The sequence below is a fragment of the Lepus europaeus genome, chromosome 21 (genome assembly GCF_033115175.1).
Source record: "Lepus europaeus isolate LE1 chromosome 21, mLepTim1.pri, whole genome shotgun sequence".
In the NCBI taxonomy this organism is placed as follows: Eukaryota; Metazoa; Chordata; class Mammalia; order Lagomorpha; family Leporidae; genus Lepus; species Lepus europaeus.
In genome coordinates, this window is record NC_084847.1 from 59,953,296 (window position 1) to 59,973,430 (window position 20,135).

Sequence of the window (20,135 nt, forward strand, 5' to 3'; positions counted from 1 at the left end):
GCGTTTCGCCGCCACAGGAGCCCCGCAGGAGCGCCCGCCCCGCGGCCTCGCCTCCCCGCCTCCCCGCCGGCGCCTCGGGACGCGATGAGGACCTGGGCTTGCCTGCTGCTCCTCGGCTGCGGATACCTCGCCCAAGTCCTGGCCGAGGTGGGTGCCGCCCCCGCCCCGTCCCCTGGCCGGAGCTCCCCCGGGGCGCCCCGGCCTCTGCGGAGCGCGCGCGGATGCCTGCTCGGCTGGCGGGGTTCGGTTCTGTTTTCTGCCCCGAGTGTGTGCCTGGTGAGTTTCCAGGACGCTCGCGTCGCGCTGCTCGGGGGGCCCCGGGCGCGGCGGGGTGGCCGAGCCGGGAGAAACTTCGGGGGAGGGGTCTCGGAGCGCAGCGGGCAGTGCGGTAGCGGGGCGTGCGGGGAAGGGGGTGTGTGTGTGCGCGACAGCCCGAGCGAGCCTGGGGCGGGGTGGGGGGCGGGGAGGGGACACTGCGGCGGAGCCCCGGCCCGGCCGGGTGGGCAGCGCCCAGCCGCAGCCCCCCTGCTGCAGTTCTGAGCCCCGCGCGCGCAGGGCCGGCGCAGACCCGCCCGCCAGGGCCTGCTTACAGGTGGCTGCGCGAGGCGAGCTGGGGCCGCGCCAGGCGCCCGCGCCCTCCCGCCGGCGCGTCCCCACCCCCCACCCAAGTCCGCGGGAGCCCTGCCTCGGCGGAGGACTTCTCCGCAGCCCCCCGCCGTGGGAACTTGGGGCTCGGGTTGCGCGGCCCCACCCCGCACCCCCCACCCTCCTGCAGCGACCCCGGACAGGGCTGGAGCGCGGCGTGGAGGCCGATGGGGGTGGTCTGGGGCCGGCCCGGAGGGCGGCTGGAGACGGATGTTTAACCCTCGCTGTCCCGGGCGGCCTCTCGTGGCCGCCGGGCGGGTGTGGGGGGGGGGGGGACGCCTGGGTCGGCGCTAGGGCCGCGGCGGGGCGCGCGCGCGCGCGGCGGTGTCGGTGACACGGGAACCTGCCCTCGGCGCTCGGCCGGGGTTCCGGGCGAGAAACCCACGCCTCTGGCGAGATCAAAGTGCCCGCGCCGCCGCGACTCTCGCCGGCGACCCGTGACGCATTTCAACTTGGTCTTGCGGGCCGGCGGGTCCACTCCGGAGCAAGGAGCTCTCCCCGCCTGGGTCTCCTGTGACCTGCACCGGGCACGGGGTCGGGCCCGGCGCTCGCGGGGTCCCCTCGGCCAGGCGCCGGGCGCTGACCGCGTGGCCTCTGCCCGCAGGAACCCGGGATCCCCCGCGACGTGCTGGACAGGCTCGCCCGCAGCCAGATCCACAGCATCCGGGACCTGCAGCGGCTCCTGGAGATTGACTCCGTAGGTAAATCGCGCCCCTTCCCTCGTGCGCCCCGCGCCGCCTCCCGCGCTCGGGCCGGGCCGGGCGCCGCGCAGGAGCGCACCGAAAGGTCAGACTCCAAGCCCCGGCCATAAACGCCCAGGCGGATGAGTCAGGAGTTTCTCTCCAATCGCCACTTTCTCTCCCGGCCGCCGCGCGCCGCTTCTCGCCTGCCCGGGGATTGTTTTGCATTTAAGGAAATCGCTGCGTGTGTCGCCGCCAGTTCGGCCGCGCCGAGGGCGCCGGCGCCCTCGCCAGGTGGCGGCCGGGCCCGCGAGGCCGGAGGAGCGGCGGGGCCGACCCCGGCCGGTGCGCCCTCCTGGCGAGCGCCCGCGCGGGAGGAGCCGAGCCCCTGGCCCGCCCCAGGGCCGCGCCGCGGGCGCGAGCCGCTGCGCGGCTGGGTCCTTACACCTGGGCCCCTCAAGGCGCGCCAGGGGTACATCTGCCGCCTGGGGGCGGTTTTGGGGGGTCGCGCGCTCAGGGCCTGGGGCGCAGCTTCTTCGTGAGGTGCGGAGATCCGAAGGCCTCGGTTGACCCTTGGCGGACTTGGAGCAGGCAGCGGTCGGCCCCGGTGGACGCGCGAGGTGGGCGTGGCCGCGCTCGCCCCCAGGGCTGCAGGGTCCCGGGCCGGGCCGGGGCGGGGCGGGGAGGGGGGCTCCGGGGAGACCCCGCTGGGGGAGCTTCTCTCTGAGTTTTTGTTTTCGAGGCGTAAGATGAGCTTGTCAAAGGGAGTAGCTAAAGGCAGCCCGAGTGGAAGGGCTTCCAGCGAGCCGCGGAGGGGTGGGGGAGCTAAGTGGAATCACGTGGCCCAGTCATTTGGAAATTTGTACCTAATTATGTGGTGCCGAAGCGTGAACTGTCTTCTCTCCTGCCAAGACCTCGGTTCCTGCAGATTCTCGGGAAATCCTCCGGCTGATTCTTATCGGCCGGGGTTGGGTTTCACTGGGGGGGCAGGGCCCAGGCCGGCCTGGAGCTGCCTTGCAGGGAGCGGGTCCCCGGTGGCTGTGGGAGGCCGCCGGGAGGCCGCCGGGGGCCCTGGGGAAATGGGCCATCGGCTTTGTGCTGGGAGCTTTCTTATTCGTGCGCCGCAGCCTCCTCCCTGCCCCCACCCATTAAGGCTTTTTGCATTGCAAGTCTGTGGGCTTTGGCGGCCCCCCGCATTCCAGACCTGGAGGCTTCTGAGGGTCCGGGCCCTGCCCCTCCTCCTGCTGTCCTGGCTGTGCCTCTGTCTCCCTCCTGTGCACCTGTCAAACATTTCTGGGGCCCTGAAACTTGGGTGGGGGAAGCCCTCCTCACACACAGCCCACCGCGGGCGTCCCCTAGACCCCCTCCCCGCCCATGGGCCCTGAGAAGCAGAGGGCGCAGGAGCCAGCTCCGGGAGGGGAGGTCAGGTGCCCGCCACCTGTTCCCGCCCCACTAGAGGACTGCCAGGCTCTGGGCTCTGGACTCCCCCTGCGGTCCAGGCGGAGTGGGTCTGGTCGGTCAGGGACAGCTCCCTGGTGCGGGTCCCTCCGGGTCTACTGTGCTGCTCCTGGGGCCTCCGGCTACCTGGGAAGCAGAAGTGCCACCGGAGCTGCCCCTCCCGGCCGACCCCTACCTCACTGGGCTGGGCCTCTGATCTGCAGGTGGCCCCTCCGGGCAGGCCAGGTGGGAGCCCCTTGGCTGATGGGGTTGCTGAACTCCCTGGATGGGAGGCGGGTACCGTGCCGGGGCCCCGCTGCGTGTGAGGCCGTGGAGTTTGAGGTCGGTCTGTCCCGGGTGGTGTCTGGAGCTCGGGGTCTGGTGGGGTCTGTGGTCGCTGGTGCCTGGCACACAGACCCTGCCTCTGGGGCCATTCAGGCTCCCAGGGGAACTGTGGGCCGTCCTTCCCTGCAATGGCTGCCTCAGAGGCCTTTGGTGGGCTCCGCTGGGATCAGTTTTGGGGGGAGATTCACCCCGAGTGTCGGGAGAGCCTGGTCAGCCCCTGCTTTGGGTCCCTGCTCCGTCCTGATATGGGCTGAGGGTGGGGTGACCCATCGTCTGGGGTGAAGCCCAGAGCCTGGGGTGGGGTTGTCCCCCGCTGGCCTCTCCTGCCTGTCTTGTTGCACCTCTCCACACGTGGGGAGCGGGCAGCCTGGGAAGGATGTCTGGGCCTCTGGGGGTGGCCGCTGGCCCCGGGGTGCACCAGGTGCTGGCTGGCGTGGCGATGGCAAGATGGCCACCACCAAGCCATGACTCATGAGTGTCACTTTTTTGTGAAAAAGCTGCTTTTTGTGACAGTTGGTTGATGGGAAATTCTTATGGCATGAATAGTTCTGTTCTCATCTTATTTTGGGTCTCAAAAAAAAAATTTAGTGGCATTGGAACATTGAGTCATTGGTAGATGTCGGGTTGTGCTCAGCCCTGGTCTTGGCCGTCCACGCCTCCCGTGAGGGTTGTGGTCTTCGTGTTTAGTGTGTGTGTACAGTGTGCGTGCAAGGCTGAGCTTCCGCTGGCGCCTCGGTCTCCCAGGTGGACCTCAGGGAGGCTCTGGGTGCTGGGCGCCCGAGGCGGGGAGGCCGGCCACCCTGTCCAGTGGGGGGGTGCAGGGCATGTGTCCTGGGGCTGGGGTTCCCCTCTCTGCCGTGGGTCTGGCCGCTGCGGGGCACTCCGCTCCGGCCTCAGGCCTGCAGCCACTTAGCGCTCCCCCGTGCACGGGCGGCCACGTGGCCAGGCTCGTTCTCATGGCCTCTGGCCCTCTGGGCAGACTTATTTCAGGAACGAGGAGGGTTGGCCCGGAGCCCGGGCTGAGCTGGCGTTGCCTCCGCTGCCCATCGGGCTGGGATGCTCAGGCCCAGCGCTCTGCAGCCCCCGTGCTGCCCCTCTCCGGGCGCTGGGCCCGTTGGTCCCGGCACGGGGACCCCAGGGCTCGCTCAAGGACGGCGCGGAGAGGGTGCCTGTAGGCCCATCCCAGCGTCTTCCACGCCTGGAAAGCTCCTGTGTGCCACGGGGGTTCTCCCAGCAACCCCCGGCCCAGTGGTCCCCGGAAGCAGCTCCCTGGACGCTGCTGGGCCGGTCGCCAGTTTCTGCTTCTCCCTGTAGGGGCAGAGGATGCTCCGGAGCCGAGCCTGAGAGCCCCCGGCGTCCACACGGCCAGGCATGTGGCCGAGAAGCCGCCAGTGCCGGTGCCCGTTCGGAGGAAGCGTAGCATCGGTGAGTGTGGGGCGGGGCCGGCCCGCCGGATTCTGTGGCCTGGGGCGCCCTTGGCTCCTCTGACAACAAAGGCCCTGCTTGCCCCTCCCGCCTGCCCGCCCTCTGCAGGGGGGCCGGAGCCGCCGCGAATTCCTGAAGTGCCTGATCTTGTCGGGGCCCGTCACGGAGGCCTGCCTGGTTCACACCGTGGAGCAGGGCTGCCCCCGGCTACCAGCTGCCAAACTGGGTGCAGCGGCGTGCAGGGCGGGCGGGGGAGCTGCTGGTGGCTCCCCGCACCCCCACCCTGCGCCTGGGCCTCCCTCTGGACGTCCCCCGGGGCCTCCCCGCTGCTCTCTTGCCGGGGAGCCGTGCTGGGGCGGGGGTCCTGGCTGCCTGGGCTTGGGTTCCTCCAGGTCTCTGACTTCTGGGTGGCGTGTGGGGGAGGGCCTCGGTTAATGTGGTCAGGTTCCTTGGGCTCAGCTGCGGGCCCCTCTGCTCCCTGGCTCCGCCCCTTGGCCACCTGGCCAGATCCCACCCGGAGGGCACTCCTTGGGGGCCTGGGTGCTGTGGGGGAGGCGAGCAGGGTTTCTTTGCTTGAAGGACTAGTTTTTGGGGTCTCTCTGAGACCCCCGAGGCCCTGGTACTTGCTGGGTCTCCCAGGTGGGCCCCCAGGAGGTTTTCTCAACCCGCAGATGGGGAGGGGGCAGTCTGGAGGCCTTCCTGCCTTGCCTGAGGGAGCCCCTGGGGGAGGGGCCATGGCTGAGCCCCCTGCTGCCCCCAGCAGCTCCCTGGGCAGGCAGCAGGGCCTCTGTGGTCAGCCTCATGCTGTATATCACTAGGTGCACGCAGGGAGAGGTCTGTCCCCCCAGCCCCACAACCCCCGATCACGCCCTGTAGTGGACAGAGCCCCTGCGGGCGGCCCAGTGGCCTCCCTGCGGTCTCTCCCAGGGGGGCCTGGGGACTCGGGGTGTCCATGTTCTCCGTCCTGTGCCTCAGCCCTGCTCTGATGGGCGCCTGCTGCCCTCACCAGGCTGTGCACCCAGGGGCCATGTTAGGCCTCCTTCAAGTCTCTGGGCTCCCGTGGTTCCCTTGGCAGCCGCCCCTCCCCCGCCCAGGCTCAGAGGTGGCAGGGGCGAGTGAGGCCGCCTCACGCACACCCCTGCCTCCCGCAGAGGAAGCCATTCCCGCCATCTGCAAGACCAGGACGGTCATTTACGAGATACCTCGGAGTCAGGTGGACCCCACGTCGGCCAACTTCCTGATCTGGCCGCCGTGCGTGGAGGTCAAGCGCTGCACCGGCTGCTGCAACACCAGCAGCATCAAGTGCCAGCCCTCGCGGGTGCACCATCGCAGCATCAAGGTGAGCCCGCCGGGCACGGGGTGGGCGGGGCCGGGCTGGGGGCGGAGTCTCCGAACTCTCTAAGGGGTCCAGTGCCCCTGGTGCTCCCCTAAAAGCAACATGGGAGGGGTCCCAGGATGGGGCAGCCACTCGGCCTGGGGCGAGGTGTCCAGGCTGACAGGCGTGGGCTGGGCGCAGATCTGCCACAGAACTTGGTTCTCACTGTTGAGCCGAGTCCTGGGTGGCCGGCGCCCCTGGTGAGGGCCCCACCCTCGTTTGGAGGGGGCCTCTGAGCACAGCAGCCCCTGGTGAAGCCGCCAGGTGGGCTGCCCACGTGCCGAGCCCCTCCCCCACCCTCCGTATGGTTCAGGGTGCTGTGGTCAGAGATGGGTGGGACCCCTGGCCTGGGCCGCTTGCTCCCAAGCCCTCTGAGGCAGGGGACTGCCCGCGGGGATCCTGGGAGGCACATTCACAGCTGGGAGGGGTGGCTGCTCCCTGTGTCCCCAAGACCGACCCCTTCTGCTGCCCCAGGCTGGGCTCTGGCTTCCGGCCATGTGGCTGTGCCAGCTGGGCCCCTGGCCTCGTCTGTGCAGGGGGTCTGAGGCAGGACTCACCCGTGAGCCAAGGCCACTGGCCTCCTGCTGGGCTTCGAGGTCCAGTTTTCAGGACGAGGTGGTGGTGGTGGTGGGGGGGTGTCTGAGGTGTCCCCTGGGGTTAGGGCCTGGCTCCCTGGCACCGGGCGGTGGCCCAGGCTCTAGCCTGTCACTCATGCTGAGACCACCCTCCGGATGACCCACTTTTCCTGGGGTCGCGGGTCTCAGGAATTGGGTCTGGGGTCAGTGCAGGGTGCGGCGTCAGACCCTTCAGGCGGCCCGGCCTCGTACTCTGTGCCACACTGGGCAAGCACCTTAGCCCTGAGCTGGGACTTATCTTGACCCCCAGGGACTTGGTCCTCTGTGTACTGAGTCAGCAAGCGCCACGTCTGACCGCCCCAGTCCCCAGGGCCTTGCATTCCCCCGAGAAGGCCCGAGGCTCCCCATCCGGGCACCTGGCCAGGCCTCCCAGGCTTCGCTCCCCACCCCCAGCACCGATCCCACGGTGACCCCGATCCAGCCTCTCGTGGTCTGTCCCCATGGGACCCAGAGGTGGGTCCCCGTGGCCACAGTCCCTTGGGGCCGGGAACAGGTGCTCTGCGTGCCCCCAGGTAGGCGCTGCCACCCAGGGGCTGGGCCTGGAGTGCTGGCCAGAAGGGGGTGTCCCCTTGGTGGCCTCCAGCCGCGGAGGCCCTCCCCCAGGTCCCTGCACCTGTTTGCCAGCGGGCGGCGATGCCCCTGCCTGACCCCTGTGGGCTGGGCACGGGAGTCCTCTGGGAGTGGCACCTCTCCGCTCTGTGTGGGTGGAGCTGGGACCATTGCTCCTCTTAAGAAAGTGGAGAGGGGGAGGGGGCTCTGAGAGCCGCAGGCTTGGGGCCCAGGGTGCCGCTGGGCTGGGGGAGGCCCCTGGCTGGGAGTGGTGTGTGCCCTGGTTTTCCGGTTTCTATTGCCTTTTGATGAGGCTGGGAGGGGTCACCTGATGGGACCTGGGCTGGCCAGCAGCGGCCCCTGTGCCCTGGGAGGCTGGTGGACGTGGTGTGGTTGGTGGCCGGCTTCCTGTGGCGCCCACGACAGCAGGAAGCCCGGCCTTGTCTGGAGAGCCCAGGCGGTCTGTTTGCTGCCCCCGGGGACCGCCGACCGTCCATGCGTCCATCCACCCTGGGGGGAGGCGGGCGGGCTCTGTGGCCGGGAGGCTGCCCCGAGCTCTGCCCTGCACGTCTGTCCCTCGGGGCCAGCAGGGGCTGGGGGTGGGTGCGCTCGGGCTGACTGGGCGTGCGCCGCTGAGGCCAGAGTCCTGTCCAGAGGGAGGGTGGAGCTTTACAGACCTGACCAGGTGGTGTCCACCCTGGCCCACACCCCACCTTGCCCTGCCCGGACAGGGCCCGTTGGGCTGGGGTCCTGCGGCCATACCTCGTGCTTACCTGGGCCCAGCCCCCACCCTGTGAGCAGCTGGGCCGCCCGTCACTGCCTGGGCTGCTGTGGGGTCTGGAGGGGGGGGGGTGTCCCGGGACGAGGCGGGAGCCTGGTGGGGGAAGGCTGGCCGGGGCAGCTGGTCCCGCCGCACATCTGCCCCTCGTGCAGCTGGGGAGGTGGGGCCCTGGGTAGGGGTCTCTGCTCTGCCCCGGCGTGTGGGTGGCCGGATGCAGGCAGGGTTAGCGGTGGGGAGAGGCCACCAGCCCAGGCTGGGAGGGACGGGGGAGGTTGGGGCACAGCGGGCAGCCTGGGTCTGGGGGTCCCAGGGCACCAGCCACCCTGTCTTGTGGACCTGGCCTTCCTGGAGTAGATTCTCAGGACCCTGATATTCATGAGCTGCTCTGGGGGAAAAAATGCGGCCGTTTCCTGGCCAGACGGAGGCTGGAATCCCACGAGGCCTGGCAGGTGCAGTCGTAAATCGCTGTTTGTTTACCTTTGATAAACGGGGCTGTCTGGAGAGCAGGTTCTCAGACTGGGCGGCCCGAGGGTGCCCGAGCCAAGGACACCGCGGGTGGCAGTGCCCAGCGGTCCTGGGAGCCCCCTCCCTCTGCCGCCCCCCTCTGTGGGTGGAGGACGGGCCAGGGAGCCCAGGGCGGCCCCGCCGAGGCCGCTGTTAACTGTCTGTGGACACAGAGGTCGGAGCCCCCTGGCCCTCTGCCCCCGGCCCCAGCAGGTTGAGAGGAGGGAGCCTAGGTGCTCAGTAGGGGCTGGTCGCCGTATATGGGGCCGTGGCCAGCACCCCCAGAAGAGGGCAGGGGGCTTCCTGATGGATGGAGGCTGGGGGTGGGTGGGGCAGGGCCGGCTTGCACGAGCCCTGGGGGCCCAGGCTTGGTCCATCCTAGCAGCCTGGTGCTGAGTGCGGCCGCGCCCCCACCCCGCAGGTGTACGGCCCCTTTGCTGGGGCGGGGGGCCCGGCCTCCGAGAGCAGCAGGTGCCTGTCCAGGAAGTGGCTCCTGGGTCCCAGGCCGGCCATGCCGGCCCCCGGCCCCGCGCCCCACACACCTGGGCCCAGGCCCGGGCTTTGTGCTCGCCCGGGCAGCCCACACCGCTTCGCACGCCTGCCGGGCACGCGGCACCCTTTGCACTGCGGGTTAACCATTACTGCGGCTGCGGGGGCCCTGGGCGCTGACCCTGCCCGAGGGTCGCGGGGAGCCCAGGGCACAGCGTGCAGGGCTGCGGGGTCGGCGTCCGCTGCGAGTGACCCGGGCAGGGGCCTGGCCGGGCCTCGGGTTCCTCGCCCACCCCCAGGCACGTGTGTGCACGTGTGTGGCGGGCGGGGCGTCCCACGACGGAGCGTGTGCGCGTGCGTGTGGCGGAACGTGCGGTTCTCGGGTCACGCGGTGTGCGCGTGAGCGCGGCCGGCTTCGACGCCTCGGGGCCGCGGGGTGGCCTGGGACGGGGTCAGGGGGCGGGGCCGCGTGACGCACTTCCGGCGCGCGGCGCTGATGGCCCTGGCGGCGCTCTCTCGGGCAGGTGGCCAAGGTGGAGTATGTCAGAAAGAAGCCCAAGTTGAAAGAGGTCCAGGTGCGGCTGGAGGAGCACCTGGAGTGCGCGTGCGCGGCCTCGAGCGCGGGCCCGGAGCACCGCGAGGAGGAGGCAGGTAAGCGGCGCGGGCGGGCGCGGGCGGCGGGGAGGCCGTGCGCGGCGCCCCTGAGGCCGCTCTCCCTGCCCGCCCTCTCGCCAACAGGAAGGCGTAGGGAGTCAGGTAAAAAACGGAAAAGAAAGAGGTTAAAGCCCACCTAAGGCGGCCGAGCAGGTAGGACGCCCGCGCCCGCGGGCTCTGGTGGCGCCCGCCAATCGGCCTGGTCGGGCTGTGCTGTCGCTGGGCTGCGGTGTCCCCGCTCCTGCTGCTGCTGCTGCTCCTCCTCGCCGATGATCGGGGCGCTGCGGGGTTCGGGGCAGCTCTGGGGGTCGTGCGGGGGGCGCCGCGGGCAGGCTGCCCACCCCATTTGACAGATGAACAAACTGAGGCTGGACCGGGCGGGAGAGGACCCGTGGGGGCCGAGCGGGGGCGGCGGCCCCGGGCCCTGGGCTAGGAGGAGACAGGCCGGCCCCGCCCAGCGAGGGCTTCCCCAGAGGACACCCCCCTCCCCGCACCCGGAGGGAGCCGGCCAGTGCGACCCAGTGTCTGCCGGGGCCGGGGCCCGTGGGGCACACGGCCTGGGTCTGTCCCCGAGGACAGCGGGAGAAGAGTGTCCCCTCGTGGCCCCGTGGGAGGTGTCAGGCTGAGGCCGGAGGCCCCTCGGTACCCGGGCTTCAGGCCATGGGTGCTGCACCTGCTGGGCTGTGTGGTTGAGGGGGGGGGTCCCCACAGAGCTCAGCGAGGCTCTGCCTGGTCACAGGGACCCTCCTGCCCGCGCCTGGTGGCGTCCATCCTCAGGGTTGCCTCAGAGCCCACGATGGCTGCCAGAGCTCCAGAAATCACATGCAAGCCCTGGGCTGGAAGAAGAAGGTAGGGGGCAGGGCGGAAGACCCCCTCCTGGGCCTCAGTTTCCCCCATCTGTGCAATGGGCGTCCGGACGCTGCACCGCGGCCGCCGTGTCGGCGACTTCCCGGCCGCGGCCCTCAGCCCGCCTCTCCCTCTCCCCGCAGATGTGAGGTGAGGGCCCCCCGGCGCCTCCTCCTGGGACACGGATGTGCGTGGCGTGTTACATTCCTGACCTGCTCTGTACGGTGCTTCCTTGCCAGCGTGCCGTCTTTGTTCTCCTCCGTGGAACACCGCCCGAGGACACTTGGGGGAACAAAGAGACAGTGACCGCGTCCATGCGGGCAGCGGGCAGCCTCCTGGCAGAGCGCGGGGCAGACGGACTGCGGGCAGGGCCCCAGGTGCTTTAGCCGCCGCCGCGGGGCCGGGGAGCCGCGTGTGTCGACACAGACCCCTCCTGAGAGCCTTAAGTGGATTTTTTACACCATCGAGTGGTCGTCAGCCCCCTTTCTACTCGCTCTCCTCTCGTTTCCGTTTGTAACGACGCCGGTGGCACGGAGGCTGCTGTGGCTGGGACGCCCGCCGTCGGACGCAGACTAACGAGATGTATTAAATAAACGTGCTACACCTGCCTATGCACCACTCCCCGCCCGCGTCCGGCCTGCTGTGTCCCCGCCCGCGCCCCGCTGGGCACCGAGAGTCCCAGCTGGAGGAAACCGGCCCGGGAGCCAGCGTGGTGGACGGCGCGTGACCCCGGTGCAGGGCCCTGGCTGAGCTTAGGCCCGTGGGGGCCTGCTCTGGGGACACAGAGCCCGCCCTCTGTCTCCTGGCTGTGGGCGATCATGTCCCCACGTGGGCTTGCCGGGCGGTGGCCACTGTCCGGTGAGGCAGGCAGCAGCCGGGGCCCCCCGGGACCACGGAGACCCCTAGGATCTGACCCTGTGTCGCTCGGAGCCTCGTCCTGTCACAGAAGAGTGGGGCCCGGCTGGGTCCCTGGCTCCTGCACCTCGGCGGATGTACAGACATTGGAGGGACATGGCGCCAGCCCTGCTGTCTGGCGGTGGTGCTGGGCCGAGTTCGGCTCACGCCACCTCTGAGCCCGCCTTCCCCCCTTCCCCCCTTTAGTGAGCTAAGCTCCTGTGCAGGGCTCTGTCCCCACATCTGTCTGTCCCGTGCGGGTGAGGGGAGCCTGCCAGCTGGGGCGCCCACAGCAGGTTGGTCCACAGCTGGACTGGCCTCAGCTGCTGCCCCCGGGCCTGTGAGCCTCCCGGCCTCCTCCCACGGCTCGGCTGTCGCCCCTGGGCCTCTGCACTCCAGCACCTGCGTCTGCCGAGTGGGCGTGGGGAGGGGCGGGGTGGCCTCTGAGCCTATCCCCCACTCCTGGGCCCCAGCGAGCTGAGCCCCCGCCTGCAGGGCCCTGCCTGTGCCTCTGCGCCCACCTGGCCACCCTCCCCAGGTCCTGCCCTTGCCGGGCTGCTCCTCGGGCCTGGAGAGCCGCCGACTCCTGCAGCGCCGGCTTTGGCTGACGTCTGCCCCAGCCTGGTTCTGCAGCATTCACTCCCGGGATGGACATGCCGGGGTCTCTCCTATTTGCAGGGGGAGGGGCTCATGCCCTTGGGGTGCCCTGGCACTGTGGGGAGGCAGCCTCTGTCTCCCCGGGCCCCCGTGCGGTTTCTGTGGCCACATCGTGGTGGGGGCTGGCAGGGGGCTGTAGACAGCGCCCACTCTTCGGGTGTTTTCCATGGGGCTCCCAGAGGAGTGGCGTCAGGAGCAGGTGCAGCCCCGGGAGAAGCGGGGACTCATGGGCCCCGGGCTGGGGCTGTGGTGGTTCAGGGAGGAGGGTGCAGCTCGGGGTCCACACTGCCTGGGGAGGGTCTCGGGGTCGCACCGAGCCCGGGTAAGCACTCAGCCCCGTAGCTGTGCGTTCTCATTTGGGCCAAGATATTGAGATGAAAATAAAGAGCACTGATTTAAACAGAACAAAACTCAGGTGTTGTAGTGGGGGTGCTGTGTACTTGGCCAGGCCCCTCCGGCGTGGATGCTGTGTGGGTGTGTGCCTGGCCCCGGGAGCCTGTGCCCCCTGTGTGAGGTGACGCAGCCGGGCTTCAGCTGCTTGGCCAAGCTCGGGGTCCGCGCCTGGCACCGGGCTGTGGCCATGGTCCCCCCTCCCCTCCCAGTGAGCTGTCCGGAGGACGGTTCTAGAGGGGCAGAGGGCTGGCGCTGCTCCTGCGCTGTCCTGCCCCCACTGTCCTCTCCCACTGAGCACCCCCGACTTCGGGGCCGCAGGAACCAACCCTCTGAGTGGTCCTGATTGACCTCGGACGTGCGTCCCTGAGAACAGAGAAGCGACACCCCCCCCCCGCCCCCCCCGCACCTCAGTGGTCCATCACGAGAGGATAGGCTCAGCCTGGAACCGACTAGTGAGGCTGGGTGCTCACCAGGCCAGTCTGGCCTGGGAGCTCCTGGCCCATGACGGCTGCTGGCCTCGCAGCTCCCACTGGGTCCCGTGGTCCCCAGTGCAGCTGGCTGGGGGGTTCCTGTACCCTGTGGCTGCAGCACTGGGTAGAGGGGGTATGGGCTCCTCCAGGAGGTGGAGATGGAGGTGCTCAGTGGGGTGGGGGGTGGCCGGGTCCGGGGCCCTACTGAGCTCCAGGAAGTACGGGAGGGAGGCCGGGCCGTCTGTCTGCAGGGCCACATGCTGTCTGAGTGCTGCCCAGCCCACCAGGCGTGAGAGTGTGTGTGAGCCCCTACACACGTGTTCGCGTGTGTCCTGGGCCCTGCCGTCCTCACGGCCAACTCCCCAGGACGCGCTCGGCACAGCCACTGGACCGTCCTCTGACACAGTGCGCCTGTCCTCACACCCCCTCTCAGGACCCCAGCCCTGCCGAGGCCCTTGGGGGGCAGTGGGCCCATCCTCTGCCGCCAGTTCTGAGGCAGGCCCGGAGCAGACACGCGGCCTGGGCAGGAGCCGGGCGTGGGCAGTGCGTCTGCTGGGCCTAAAGAGCAGTGACGGGCCAGTGCTGGGCACCGGGGCCAAGCTGCTGCTGTGACTGCCGGGACACTGGCGTTGTTTTCACAGCCCCTCGAGGCTGCAGAGTGCAGTTTGCTGCTCTGGTGCTGGGCCTGGGCCTCTGGAGCCTCCAGCCTGGCTGCCTGCACCTGCTAGGCATCCTAGGCCCCAGTGTCCCCCCAGGGCTCCCTGCACCCATCTGCCCCTCACTGGCCTCTGGGCCCTGGGGGTCTGGCAGAGTTGGAGGCCACCTCGGGTCCCACCCCGGGTTCCTGCGACACAGTGTTGAGCCCGGCCTCTGTGGCCCCTGCAGCCCCCCCGGCGGCCGGCGTCTCCCAGCAGGACCCTGGTCCACACCGTGGCCCCGGGCCTGGGCCCCACCAAGCAGGGCGCTGCCCACAGGGCCGCTGAGTGACGAGGCATCCCCTGGGCTGGGAGCTGTTGGCCATGGCCACGAGTGCGAGCTGCAACAGCAGCCGGCAGGAGGGACCCAACACGGCCTCACTGCCGTCCCATCCGGCGCCATCGCCCAGGCTGCCTGTCGGCACGAGGGTCTGCACCCAGATGCAGACAGAGTGGGATCCCCGTCTAGGTCTGCCGTATCTTGTAGGGGTGGGAGCCCTGAGTAGTGTCCCCGTGAGGCTGAGGGCTGCCGTGGGGTGGGGTCCCCATGACAGGGCTGCCATGGGGCTGGGGTGGGGTGGGGGGCATCTCCATGTGGCTGAGGACTGCTGTGGGGTGGGGGAGTCCCTGTGAGGCTGAGGGCTGCCATGGGGTGGGGGGTCCCCATGACTAGGCTGCCATGGGGTGGGGGGGTCCCTGTGAGGCTGAGGGCTGCCGTGGGGTGGGGGGGTCCCCATGACTAGGCTGCTGTGGGGTGGGGGGGTCCCTGTGAGGCTGAGGGCTGCCGTGGGGTGGGGGGTGTCCCCGTGACAGGGCTGCCTGTGACGGGTGCTGCAGGCTGGGGCAGGGCTGGGGGCCCCGGGCAGTGTCACAGTGCAGGGGTGGAGGTGGCAGGTGGCTGCCTGTCCGTGTGTGGCGAGGCTGGGCTGGGAGCGGGCGTTGGGCCCCTGACATTTCCACCCCCGGGGCTGAGGCCTCCTGTCCTGGCTTAGCCCCTGCAGGAACAGGTGCCCCACTCAGCCCCGGGGGCCTTGCTGGGTCCCAGGGCAGGGTCTCCGCCCGAGACTCTGGCCGGTCCCTGCAGCTCCCACAGACCTGCCGGACTTGGCACCCACTGGACAGCTCGCAGAGCTGACCCCTGCCTGACCCAGGGCCCCCTGCCGGGCCAGGCCCTGACTCCCAGGACCAGGGGCAGAGTCGCACCCCACCGTCCTCCCAGCCTGCATCCAGGGCAGCAGGGGGCAAAGTACCCCACAGCTGCACCAGGCCCACTCGCGGCTGGGTGGGGAGCACCGCGGGGGCCTGCCGGAGGGGGCGTGGGGGGAGCTGTGGGCTGAGGACCGGCTCTGCTGGGGTTTCCTGCTCTGTCAGCCATTAGCCTGGACCAGGACGGCCCAAGGTTCTGTGCGCGGGGTGTGATGGAGAAGGCGGACGCCTGTTTGCTTCTGAGAGTTCCGAGTCAGCTGCTGTGCCTTCGTGGTTGAGGCAGGGCTGCCCTCGCTGGCCAGTACGTGGATGGCCGCCTGTCCCAGCACCGTTTGTTGGGAGGATTCTCGGCCTGCTGGTCTGGGTCCCTGACCGTCATGGGGTGAGGGCTGACCTCCGAGCCGTGTCGTCCTGAGGTCTCTGTGTGGGCTCGGTCCAGGCTGCTGGGGCTCTGGCGTTTCAGGGTGCGCCGCCAGGTTCTGTGGGAAAGGCGCTGGGGTGCTGGTGGGGATTGTGTGGCTCTGGGTACAGGAGGAACGGCCTGGGTCTCCTGCGTGCCGTTTGGTGTTGGGTGTGCACATCTGTGCTTTGTCCCCTCTGTCCCTGGGTGTCGCGTGCTCGCCGCTGTTGTAAGTGGGGTGGTTCTCTCAAGTGCCCCGCTGGTCGTGTTGGTAGACAGGATCTACGTACTGCCCGCTGACTCGCGTGTGTGCAGCCTCCTGAAAACGAGGTGCCCTCCACAAGTAGGGGTGTTTCTACTTCCTTTCCAGTCCACCTGTGCCTTCCCCTGCCGGATCCGGCCCGGAAGTGGAGCGGACGTCATGGTGTGGTCTGGAGTCAGTCGCCCATCCTCCCTGACGAGGGACGGCGGCTGTGGGCTTGAGGTGGACACAGGTCATCAGGTGGACAGGGTTCCCTTCTGTCCCTGCTCTGTTGTGTGCGACCTTCAGGTTCACTCTGTGTATTTGAAAGGCAGACTTCCAGAGAGGAGGCGACAGACGGAGAGGCCTTCCATCTGCTGGTTCACTCCCCAGATGGCCTCAGCGGCCAGGCCGGAACCAGGAGCCAGGAGCTTCCTCCGGGTCTCCCACATGGCTGCCGGGGCCAAGCTCTTGGGCTGGCTTGTGCTGCTTTCCCAGGCCGTCAGCAGGGAGCTGGATGGGAAAGGGAGCAGCTGAGACAAACCCCGCCCACGTGGAATGCCGGCGATGCAGGTGGTGGCTTTACCTGGGGCACAAGTGCACGCCAGCCCCTCGTGTTTTTTTAATCTGTAGGGCTGTTATGTGGACGCACAGACAGCCATGAGAGGTGCACTTCTGTTGGACAGCAAGTCAGGAACTCGGACCTCGGTGAAGGGGCTGCCCCCGCCCGCATCCCTCCCGTCTCTGACCCGGGCACCACTGGCCCTCCTTGTATGCGGTCTGCGGCCCCCTCGTGGTGAGCACACCTGATCACGTGGCTGAATGGTCTTCCTTGGCTCGCAGGCTGTGGCTCTGGACGCCAGCTCAGGACGGTGCTGAGAGGTGCCTCCCTCCCCGCCTGGCCCAGCTGGTAGTGAAAGGCGTCATCTCAAGCCCCAGTGCTGTCTTGGCCTCTCCTGGACCCAGCCTGGCTTACTAGTCAGGTGACCAAATGGCCCAGCCATTAGCGCAGCCCCAACCCCGCTCTGACGGGACTCGCTGTCCCCATCCCCTCACCCCTGCCAGTTAACGAGGCCTGCTTTCCGACCCAGGCCCTTTGTCTTTGCCATCTTCCTCTGGCCTGTGGGTCTCCCCCACCCGACAGTAAACCTTTCCTTTACCTCCGGTGTTTGGTGTGTTTTGTGGTGGCCTTACACCAGCGGCGTGCCCAGGGTGGCAGGTAGGGGCTGTACAAGCTCCTGCAAACCTAACGCAGGACCAGAGCCAGCACTGGGCAGCTGCGCTGGTCTGAGGGAGGCGGGGGGAGAGCCTGCGTCCCCCAGCCAGGGGCCCTGTAGCCGCAGCTGCCCAGTGCACCTGCAGAGCCTCTGTGGAGAGAGCTCTCTGCAGGTCTCCGGGGCACCCAGGCAGCCCTCCCAGCTGGGGACGCGGGGCCTGTCCAAGGGCCGAGGCTGAGGTCTCCTCCCTTGGCTCCAGATTCCAAAGGGACCCCCAGCAGCCCACCCTGCTTCCGTCTCCTCTGCCTCCCCCCTCCTTCACTTTTTGGGGTGCATGGGGGCCTGGGGCTGGCTGCCGTGAAAGCCACTGCTGCCAGGTTGGAGCCCCAGGGCCTGGGAAGAGACACCAAGGGTGCAGTTGTCCCAGGACCCAGGACCTCTGTGAGGGGCGGTGCTGGGCTCTGCTAGCTGGGCGCTGTTTACCTAATGCCGGGAGTGGACGGCAGTGGGGGTTGGCAAATAGGCCTGGGTGGTGTCCACGGCCCCCGCGGCCCTGCATACCTTCCTCTTGGGGCCCTGTCCCTGCCTCCCCCACCTTCTTAAACGCTGACCTGAGCCTAGGGCTGATGGGAAGTGAGCCTGTACCGCCAGTGCCCCTTGCCTGCCCCAGGCCCGAAGGGAGAAACCTGAGCCCTTGTGGCCCTGGGGAGGTGGGTCAGGAATGTGCCAGAATCCCAGGGGCCCGGGTTGGGGACGCAGCAGTGCCACAGCCTCTGCCATCTCCAGGGACCCCAGACCTCACCCCGGCTGTGGAGCTCAGGTCTCAGTCCCCACCCCCGGGCAGATGGAGGACTGGTCAGCGGCCTGGCTAGTTCCAAATTCACAAGGGCCCGAAAGCACCCTCACCAGCTGTCCTCTCCAAACCTTCCAGCATTTTCCCCTGAAAAATCTGTCCTGGAAAATGCATGGGATCTCCTGACCCCAGAATACTCTTCATTTATGACAGAAAATTCGTCTCCATGGCAACGCCCTGGGAAGCTGCAGCTCCAGACGGAGACTTCCCAGGCAGTGAAGACAACAAACGGGTTTTCCTCGGCCCAGAGCAGCTGGGCTCGTATTGGCCTCCCCCTGCCGTCTGGGGAGGGGACGCCAAGAAGGACGGGGCTGTGGGCCTGGGAGCAAGGCTCGGCTTGGCCAGCACTTCACCACTGCATCTCTCTCCCGCCCACCTGCCAGAGCACATGCCTGTGCCTTGTCTTCTCTGCTGAGAAATGGGCATGGGGCGTGCAGAGACCTCGCTCGCAGCCCGGAGGTCGCAGAGGCAGGGCCCCTCACATGGCTCCACCCGAATTCCACAGTGAGGGGTCAGTGCTGGTCAGGGCCAGCAGACTCGGATGCAGGAGCAGTGAGAGGTTAGCTGGGGCCCTAGCACAGACCTCTGTGGGACATCAAAGTGGGGCAGCTCCTCTGCTCCCACAAGCCTTGTACCTTTGCTTGCATCCATCCGTGTAAACATCCATCATCCATCCATTATCCATCCATACACCATCACCTGTCATCCATCCATCCACATAACCATCACCCATCATCCATCCATCCACCCACCCACCCACCCATCATCCATCCATCATCCATCATCTGTCCTCATCCATCATCCATCCACCATCCACTCCTTTATCCCTCTGTTATCCATCGTCCATCCATCCATACATCCATACAACCATCACCCATCATCCATCCATCCATCCATCCATCCATCATCCGTCATCTGTCCTCATCCATCCACCATCCACCATCCACTCCTTTATCCCTCTGTTATCCATTATCCATCCATACAACCATCACCCATCATCCATCCATCATCCGTCATCCACCCATCTTCCATCCATACAACTACCATCCATCTGTCATCCATCCATCATCCATCATCCATCATCCATCACCTGTCCATCATCCATCATCCATCCATACACTATCACCCATCATTCATCCATCCATACAACCATCACCCGTCATCCATCCATCATCCGTCATCCACCCATCTTCCATCCATACAACTACCATCCATCTGTCATCCATCCATCGTCTATCATCCATCATCCATCACCCATCATCCATCATCCGTCCATCACCCATCATCCATCACCCATCATCCATCACCCATCATCCACTCCTTTATCCCTCTGTTATCCATTATCCATCCATACAACCATCACCCATCATCCATCCATCATCCATCATCCACCCATCTTCCATCCATACAACTACCATCCATCTGTCATCCATCCATCACCTGTCCATCATCCATCATCCATCACCTGTCCATCACCCATCATCCATCATCCGTCCATCATCCATCCATCCATATAACCATCACCCGTCAGCCATCCACCTACCCATGCATCATTCATCGTTATCCATCCATCCATCCATCATCCGTCCTCATCCTTCCATCCATCCGTCATCCATCATCCACCCACCCATCCATCATCCATCCGTCATCCGTGTTCTGTCCTCATCCATCCATCATCCACCCTCATCCACTCATTTATCCATCCGTTATCCATCATCCATCCTTCCATGTAAACACCCATCATCCATTCATTATCCATCCATACAACCGTCACCTGTCATCCACCCGTCATCTGTCACCCACCCATCTTCCATCCATCCTCATCCATCCTCAAACTACCATCCATCTGTAATCCATCCATCATCCATCATCCATCCATACAACCGTCATCCATCATCCATCATCTACCCATTACCCATCATCCCTTATCCACCCATTATCAATCATCCATCCACCCTCTGTCATCCACTATCCATCCATCGTCTGTCATCTGTCCATCCTCATCCATCCTCATCCACTCACCTATCCATCCGTCAGCCATCCATCATCCATCATGTCATCTATCCATCTTCATCCACCCATCATCCCCCCATCCATCCACCTACCTGTCTACCACCTTTCTGCCCATCATCCACCCTCCATCCCTCTACCTACCCGTCCACCATCCTTCTACCCATCCACCCGTCACCCATCTTCCACCCTCCATCCCTCTACCTACCCGTCCTCCATCCTTCTACCCATCCACCCGTCACCCATCATCCACCCTCCATCCCTCTACCTACCCGTCCTCCATCCTTCTACCCATCCACCCATCACCCATCATCCACCCTCCATCCCTCTACCTACCCGTCCGCCATCCTTTTACCCATCCACCCAGCACCCATCATCCACCCTCCATCCCTCTACCTACCCGTCCGCCATCCTTTTACCCATCCACCCAGCACCCATCATCCACCATCCATCCCTCTACCTACCCGTCCACCATCCTTCTACCCATCCACCCGTCACCCATCATCCACCCTCCATCCCTCTACCTACCCGTCCTCCATCCTTCTACCCATCCACCGGTCACCCATCATCCACCCTCCATCCCTCTACCTACCCGTCCACCATCCTTCTACCCATCCACCCGTCACCCATCATCCACCCTCCATCCCTCTACCTACCCTTCCACCATCCTTCTACCCATCCACCCGTCACCCATCTTCCACCCTCCATCCCTCTACCTACCCGTCCTCCATCCT

At 67.1% G+C, this 20,135-nt stretch overlaps 1 protein-coding gene across 4 annotated transcripts; it reads left to right on the forward strand.

The window, feature by feature from the left end:
• Positions 1-12,311, forward strand: PDGFA (platelet derived growth factor subunit A). Of its 4 annotated transcripts, none has more exons than XM_062179802.1 (7): positions 1-147; positions 1,250-1,346; positions 4,422-4,532; positions 5,684-5,871; positions 9,390-9,516; positions 10,259-10,368; positions 10,509-12,311. In XM_062179802.1, exons 1-7 carry the CDS (start codon positions 85-87, stop codon positions 10,512-10,514), a joined length of 702 nt encoding a protein of 233 aa, XP_062035786.1. In that variant the 5' UTR covers positions 1-84; the 3' UTR covers positions 10,515-12,311. The 4 variants fall into 4 exon arrangements, with proteins under 4 accessions (XP_062035786.1, XP_062035787.1, XP_062035788.1 ...); XM_062179803.1 differs by lacking the exon at positions 10,259-10,368 and adding an exon at positions 9,604-9,672 and having other exon boundaries at positions 2-147; XM_062179804.1 differs by lacking the exon at positions 10,509-12,311 and adding an exon at positions 9,604-9,672 and having other exon boundaries at positions 2-147; positions 10,259-10,330.
• Positions 12,312-20,135: the final 7,824 nt, after the last annotated feature.